Genomic DNA, 8,526 nt, shown 5'->3' with positions numbered 1-8,526 from the left:
GGGCATAGTTCCCAATTTGTAACCTTCTGAGAGCCCAAATAGCCTTGTCCATCTCTAGCTAAGTCCCGATGAGAGTACTACCCTATTCGTGGGCTTTTGGGGCCATTTATCAGGCAAACTCTTTTAGTTTCGTGCTTTACTCATTAACCATATAGGCTTCATGTGGATGAGAAGAAATGACCAGTTGTCCGCATTCAACGTCCATGTGTGGCTTACTTGATAGTTGTACTAGCCTGCTTTTTGAACTACCTGTTAAATTGTGATATGTAAATTATTATAGGTTTATTCACTTTTTTGAACTTACGTTATTCATGTTTCACATGCTAACAAGGTTAAAGTGTTAATGAATCATTGAAGGGATATTTTTGACATTTTTCTCTAAAAATTGTGGCTTTTAGAGTTAGTTATGTTAAGGCTAAAGGAATTGCAAATTTAAGTTGTATTTTAATGTTGTGAGAGCCTCCAATGAAAGAAAGCTATGATTTTATTTTTTTTTTGCTGTTAATAGTAAATTAATCGTTACTTTATATTGTACTCTTTTACCATAAGGAATTTTCACCTAAAAAATCATAAGCTCTCTGTGATTGCTTAGATTTTATTTATTTTTTAATCTTATTTGTTCCAGTTCAGATTAACCTGGTTTTGCAGGGCCAGTTCTCCAGTGCTACCAAATGCAAACTACTCGATGAACGGTTAAAATCTCGAGCATATGTGCAACGTTGGCACCTGTATGGAGGTTGGGAATTAGCCAAGGTACTTTGTGATGAGTGGTCTCCCTTTGTTGTTAAGTGGCATGCATTTACGTAGATTCAGACAGTCTAAATCATGCCCAGCTACAGTGCCGCGTAGCCACAAATCATGCTGGTCGGATGATCTTAACCATCTGATTTCACCCATTCAATATGGACTATTTGAGTTTGGCTCTGATCATTAGATAAGTGTGGGGTCCACTGTTTTTGAACAATTCGGGATCCTCCAACAAGCGTGCCAGTGAGCGGCAGACGGTTTGTTGTAATTTAAAGAATGGTGAAAACAGTGGCCTGCCCATCTGTACCATCCAAATCGTGCGGCCCACCTCATATGGAGCATTAATCAAAATGACAAAATGAGCCATTACGATATAGATGATTTAACAGTGTGGCCCACTTAACGAGTGGACTTGCCCGATGCGAGTCAGCTAATCAGCCACTAGAGGTGTACACGGGTAGAGTCTTGCTTATGCTAAACTCGACTTGGCTCGGTCTTCAAGCCTGACTGGTTAGCTCAATTCAGTTTGGTCAGCAGCTCGAGCCGGTTCGAGTCAAGACTAAGCCAGGTTCACTTGTAGAACATTTTCAAAACATATGGATGCACTTTCAAATTATTACTATTTATGTAAAATAGCATCAGTGATTTTACAGGTATTTCATCAAACACCTCGTAGGCAATGTCAAAATCAAGTAAAAAAAGTACTTCTTTCACATACATACTTTTCTCGCACTAGCTTCATCAAGTCATATCATCAAACACTTGGTGAGCAATATCAATATTAAAGTAACCAAGTCATCGAACTGGTTTGATCCATATTCGATTCGAGTTGGGTTCGATCCAAGCTGAGTTGAGCTCAGCCAAGCTCAAAATCAGTTTGAAATTTTTTCAAGCTAAAAAAATTAGCTCGACTCTACTTGAACTCCATTTCAAACTGAGTCAAATCAGGCTTTTTCGAGTCGAGTCGGGCGAGCTAACCCAGCTAACTTGGTTCGTGTACAGCCCTATCAGCCATGGCCACGTTTTGCTTACCAAAACAGAAGGGGCTACCTTTTTTGCATCCGTACGTGGGGTGCTGTGCACACGCGATACGTGGTTATGCCACTCATAAGGCTAGCCACACGACCCAAATCAAAAGATGGCCAATGGTCTTATTCGGTGCATCTCTGCGCCCATATCATTTGGAAGGAGAGTTCTATTGATACTCGGCCATGTGCGAAACTTGATGCGTGTGCACTTAGACGCTGAACATGAGTCACGCAATCTCACATCTCACTAAATAAAACGAGTGATTCAGGAGATTGTATAATCCCATCTTCTTATTTACGGACACTTGTTTATTGAAACACGAGGGGTGGATATTTTCATTACTAAGCGTCCAATAAATGTTCACCACCCTAATAGTTCATGGTGTATGTAAATTTAATTTTTATATTTCCGTGTGCAATTTTCAAGTAATTCACAATTGCCTGCGTATCATCGACTCCACTCTGCCGAGTATCAGAGCAGTCGGGACCTTTCTTCCTTTTCTCTTTCTAATTTATATTTTTTTTTAAAAAAAAAAACCACGTTCTTTCAATCGTGGAGATCTACACAGAACTTGCGCATGCCGAATGAAAGGCATCGTTACCATGAAATCCATGGGACCCACCATGAAGATCGGCCTTCTATCTGCCCTCGGTGGACCATCATTACCGCTCCACAGGTAGGCCACACTTCTACTTTCAAGTAAAGTCGTTGTCCATTGATTTCAACCAACAGTGTGGCCCACCTGATGAGCGGAAAGGTTGTACAATGGCAGAATCCATTCTCCAAAGGTTCGTATCGACAAACCCTGGGCCCCAGCTGTACAAGCTGAATCCATCATCTTACCATTTCCTGGACGGCATCCAACAGTTCCAAACCCAACCCAGAGTATTTACCTCTGCCCTCGGCCATCCCTCACGTAGGCCTGTACACCACTCAACGTATCCGTACAAACCCAAAACTCCTCTTTCTCAGTCTCCCCCTACAAAAAGCAATTGTCGCGGTATCGAATCGCATGCTGGGACCGGACCGGACCCCCCGACCTTTGATCATGGAGCCTGCTGCCTCCAGTTCGCGTCCACCCGATCAGCCGTCCCCCGCCCGGTTCAACCCCACCCAACCCTTCGCGGACCGGATAATCCGAGCCCTCCGTCATCACCTACGTCTCCTCCACCGATCAGACGCCGATTTCTTCGTCCTCGGCGCAACCGGCAACGTCTACACCGTCACCCTCTCCGTCGCCCCTTCTTGCACGTGCCCCGACCGTACAACCCCGTGCAAGCACATACTCTTCGTCCTCCTACGTGTCCTCGGTCTCTCCCTCGACGACACGTGTCTGCGGAGGAGGACCCTCCGTCCGTGCCAGCTCAGCCGCCTACTCCGCACGCCTGTATCCCTTGACACGCTCGCCGGGCCCCGCGCACGTGAGAGATTCCACCAGCTATTCTCAGAGTCTAGGGGATCCTTCGGCCTACCGCACACGATAGAGTTACCGGATGATTCCACGTGTCCCGTTTGCATGGAGCAGATGAGGAAGGAAGAGAGGCTGGTGGCTTGCGCGGTGTGCAGGAACTCGCTGCACGACGAGTGTTTTCTGAAGTGGAAGAGGAGCAGGGGGCGGAGGGCTGCCAGCTGTGTGATATGCAGGGCCAGGTGGCGGGAGAGGAAGGAGCTGGATGGGTACATGAACCTGGCGGCTTACGTTAGCAACGAGGATGACGGAGCACCTGGAGACCGGGCCTCGTGCGCTGCTTAGTGCTGTGTTTGGATGCTCTATTGAATTGGATTGCAAACAGTCCCTAAAGAGGGATATGATTTGCAATTCGATTCAGTTTTATATCCAAACGCAGCCTTGGGCATTGACTTGTTATCCTTTCATGTGGAATGGAAGGGTGGGAATGGAATACGTGGATCAGGACAGTATATTTGTGAATATATTACGATGTATATCAAAATAACTCAGTTTTTTTTTTTCAAGAAAAATCAATCACGTTGCGAGGACTGGTAGTGCTGTCTAATGAATGAGTGGAAGCCTTCAAGAGGTAGGCCCCACCGTCGTGTGTATATCTAACATACTGCATTTTTTGTTACATGCCGGTCAGGGATGGATGCAATGACAGATGCATAAAAATCAAATGTCAGCTGCATAAAATACTTTAGTAGGGCTGTACCAATTGGATGCATGGTAAGGATCGTGGGTAGAGTTGACAGTGGATTGTAATTGGTCTGGTCGGGGTCGACCCTAAAATCTATAGAGATGGAGATTTTTTAGAATTCTCCCTTAACCTGACAAGAGGAGCTATTAAGGGACTGTTTTGGGAGCATGGATATATCTGAAATCCCATGGACTCGGAACCCTGGATTTGAAACCCCTGCATTTGAAATCCTGTTGCTGTGTTTGGCACCCTGGATTGAGAATCAACTTTAATCCAAAAGTAACCATTCATTGTATATATGTAAGGGTTTGAATTTAATTACTAAATCAACTTTAATATCTCTAATTAGTGAACTTATGTAATTTTTGACATAATGGTTGTAATAAGCCCGCTGAAATATTTATTTTGCCAAAAAAAATGATGAAATTCAAAGTCTTGGATGTGCCACAAGGCACAAGATCACGTCCAAGTGACTAACCAATGATTTTTAATTGTTGATTTACATGAATAATGTTTGGATGGTGCTGATCATCGTATTAAAGTAATTATAGTGATGCAATTGATAGTCTAATTATTTCGGGATATCATAAGTGGCCCATGTCCAAGTCTAGTGATACACATGTTATACATACAATTATGGGAATAATTTTAATTGTAATCCAAGGTCTTACCTTAGATTTCAAAACCTCTATTAGGGGGATTTGAAACCCCCGTTTACTTTATGGTGCCAAACAACCGGAGGATTTGAAACCCCCCCAAGTTCATAGTTCAAAATGACTCCTAAGTTTTTGTAGAAAATTATATATTCATACAAAACCCGACAAGTGGAATGAAAAGCTATTAAGTCTTTATGGAAAAATTTATATTGACACAAGAAAAATACAAAAAGAGAAAAAAGAAACATAACGTTAGGGCATACGACCATTGGATGATTGCTATCCTGGGAGAGGGAGATTCAAAATCTTTGAAAGGGGTTTATCTTTATCACTCAGCCGAGTAGCAAACCAAAGGCCAAGTCTTAAATAAAGCATGAGGAACGAATCACGTGTTAGGTGTTGTGAACATATGTACATTTAATTTTAGGAAGGGATATTCCAGGTTACTAAAGTCTCCAACGCGAAATGATAGTTAAAATCGATATTCTTCACAGAGTACAAAATGCAGGGTTCACCATCATGTGCAGAGAACTAATATTATTATAAAATATAATAGGAAGCTGATAAAAAACTACCAACATCTCAGATGATCAAAGCGACTTGAGTAATTTCAGTGGCAATAAAAGCTATTGATCTATTTTCAACCATGGCACTAGATTGAGGTATTGTATGTTGCTTCTTGGGACTCCATAAAATACAATCGAAGTCAAGAAAGATAGAAAAATTTGTAGTAGATCGGTTGATTTTTAGACACCCTGCCTAGTCAACATTAAAAAAGTTAATTGAGATCCTAGGAAACTATGTGAATGGCCATGGGCACCAAAATCCAAAATACCATTTAGGTGAGCTTGCCAATCTCCTCTCCTATAGCAGGCCTTCACATACTTTAATGAACAGTGTTGACACTATAAGATATGTTGAGCCTAGCAATAATAATGTATCAGAGTGCACCAGTTATACTTCTGTAAAAAAAGAAAAAAAAAGAAAAAAAAAAGAGGATCCAATAAAGTATATTGTTGAAGGGCCATTGGTGTAGAAATGATCTTACAGCTACTCATTTGATAACAGTTAATAAGATCATGGGCATACTTGGATAAGATAATTATATATAGATCATTATAGAGCTAAGTCTCTTCAATGCTAAGAGAGTAACGTAAGATGTCGAGATCATTCCTTGCAAAATGTGAGTTTAGAGAAGAAATAAACCAGTTAAGAAATCCAGAACTATAATTGGTGCCTGTAATACTATCCACATATAGTAGAAGAATAATAATATCGTGAGAACAGTGATGAACAAAGAACGACTATCAACCACGCTAGAAAAGAAAGCCCAGGGATGATGGGCAAGTAGTTTTAAAAATAAAAAAAAAAAACCAGGCTCGTTGAGCCTCTTTGAGACCGTATAAAGTCGTGGTTAATTTATAGACATGAGTGTGACAGTGTGGATCAACAAAATTAGGCAGCTGCTCCGTGAAGATGAATTGTTTGAAAAACCTATTTAAGAAGGTAATTTTAACATCAATTATTTGATAAGTCAACCTCTTACCATTGCCAAAATGAAAATAATGTGAATATTAACAAGCTTAGTAATTAAGTTGAAGGTTTTAGAGAAATTGAGGCGTATACAACCTAATTAAAGTCTTTGGCGATGAGCTAGACTTCCACGATTGCAGGGATGTAATAAGTAGAAATTTATAAGCTTGAGAACTGGTTAAGAAATTTGAAAGGAATTTATCCTTATCAAGCCCAAGCCTAATCCATTTACTGTACTAAATCGGTCAAGAACTCTGACCCAAACTCACCCAACAACCTTTACCTGGTTGCTAGAGTAGACTCGTTTATAATTAATCAAACCCTGCATGATTTGACCCAAACCTATTTTGTCGTAATCAGATCGGGCTTAACCAGCACAACTCAAACCTGATATAATTAAAAACATGTTTAAAAATGGAATTTGCAAGGCGAAAGGAATGCCCAACCCTACACAATTAATGACTACGAACATTATATACATTGTGTCTATATTTAGAATTTACCTCCTATTACTTCTTTTTTTTTTGTTGGCTTTTAGGTCAACTAGAATTGAGTCATCTAGTGTAGCCCATTGATCACATATATGGGCTATATGAGAAATTTGGCCTGGAAAAGTTCAACCAAATCCTTGGCTCACCTACTTAGTAGAATGACATTTTATAGCAAAGCAAAACTTGCCACCAATTTAACTTTGCCCAAACCCACGTTAGAAGTAGGTTAAGATAGTTAACCCATCTTCCATTTTCTTGCTTAAGATTCATGTGGTTGTTGCTATTTTGGGCTTCTAATAATCTCACATGTCATGAATAAGTCCAAACTCAATTGGCCTATTGTATACACCCGATCCTAAATGAGATTAAACTACTCTTTTGACTTTGGTTGAGCTTTGATAAAATCATCTCTGAAAATTTTCAAGGATTGTTGAAAATCTAATCAATTAAGTGAATATGACTCTCGGCAAATATAGAACATGACAAATCATTTCCTAGTTGAACGTCTAAACACTTTGGGAACCCTAATTAGTACATTAAAATTGTCTCTGCCCAACCCATAAAACATCGTAAATCCAAATGTGTCACATATTTAGGGTTCCCGATACTTATTAGACACAGCCAACGAATCAGATTGACAGAATGAAACTATGTGTTAGTGGATAGTTGATGGTGATGTCATCATCCATGCAATCATTTTTCACTCCTATAGGTGTCAAGGACTTATTTTTATAGTGCCATGTGGACCATCGATTAGCGATTAGCCAATGGACACTTGATACCCCCTTTACACCGGTCGAAAATTTAGATGCCTTCAGACAGATCTTACATGGGAAATTTTTGCCAAGTGTCCACTATTGGCCAATTGTTAGCTAACAGTTTTCACCTATAAATTCAGCCCCAACGCCTAACTCGAGGGGGACAAGCAACAAAAAGAAACACGGAGAGATACAAAGAAATTTGAGAGAGTGACGTCCAAGTGGGCTCTCTTCTCCAAAGGCTTTGAAGATATTTGATTGACTAGGGTTTTGCTCAACTTTAGAAACCAACCCTCAAAAGGAATTCTAGCACAGAAGGCAACAAAGTCAAGAGTAGGGTTGGAATCGGGGATCTCCGACCATTTTGTTTTGCATAAAAAGGTGTTGGGTTTCCCCTTTACCTTCTCACATCTCAAATCAACTTGCATTTCAGATACATAAAAAAATATACATTCACATTCTTTTATCTTTATTTTGAAACACACACACACACACTCTCTCTCTCTTATCCATCTTTAAAATAATAATAAAAACTTTATTTTACCTACTCAAGGCCCTAAACTATGTAGAGTAACGTTTGGTTCTAATTTTTTTCTCTTTTACCTGCCCATAGTCTTAAACACTGCGAAGTGCGGTTAGATGTAAAAATGCCAAAACACCACAAAATCCCTTTAAATTTTGTAAAATTCCGTAAAGTAGGGATTGTATGGTGCACAGGTAAAAATTATGCATAACTCATTCATTTTTCGTAATTGAGGCAATTTCTTAAAACTTGCTATTGCAGACCAACTGCAAGAGTTACTTGAGTTAGAAAATATTATGATTTTACAATTTATAGCTAACGGTAGATTCTAAGTTTCATTTGGCTAGTTGAGACTCCAAGTCAAATACATTTTTACTTAAAGCCAAAGCATAGATTCCAATCAAACAAAAAACAGAGCAAATGAAGAGAAAAAAGTGGAGGAAGTGAAAGCATTTCCGTGCATGCGCGGGTGCAGCTTTAACACTTGTAACAAAAACAAGGTGGTAGCTTTGCTCACCGCTTACTTGTCATGTATTTTCTAATAATTTTCCAATATTTTTTTTTGGTGAATTTCTTGAATATAAAATATCTACTACAGGAATGTCTTACCTTTTATTTATTTATTTATTTATCAAC

General features: G+C 39.8%; 1 protein-coding gene across 1 annotated transcript; it reads left to right on the top strand.

Moving 5' to 3' along the window:
* The first annotated feature begins 2,282 nt into the window (after positions 1 to 2,282).
* LOC131219032 (uncharacterized) lies at positions 2,283 to 3,755 on the top strand. Its single transcript, XM_058214020.1, has one exon. The coding sequence runs from the start codon at positions 2,789 to 2,791 to the stop codon at positions 3,527 to 3,529; it is 741 nt and encodes a 246-aa protein (XP_058070003.1). The 5' UTR covers positions 2,283 to 2,788; the 3' UTR covers positions 3,530 to 3,755.
* Positions 3,756 to 8,526: the final 4,771 nt, after the last annotated feature.

The sequence above is a fragment of the Magnolia sinica genome, chromosome 1, assembly GCF_029962835.1.
Source record: "Magnolia sinica isolate HGM2019 chromosome 1, MsV1, whole genome shotgun sequence".
Taxonomy (NCBI): domain Eukaryota; kingdom Viridiplantae; phylum Streptophyta; class Magnoliopsida; order Magnoliales; family Magnoliaceae; genus Magnolia; species Magnolia sinica.
The sequence above is the reverse complement of the archived record's forward strand: the minus strand, read 5'-3'. Positions and strand labels throughout refer to the sequence as shown.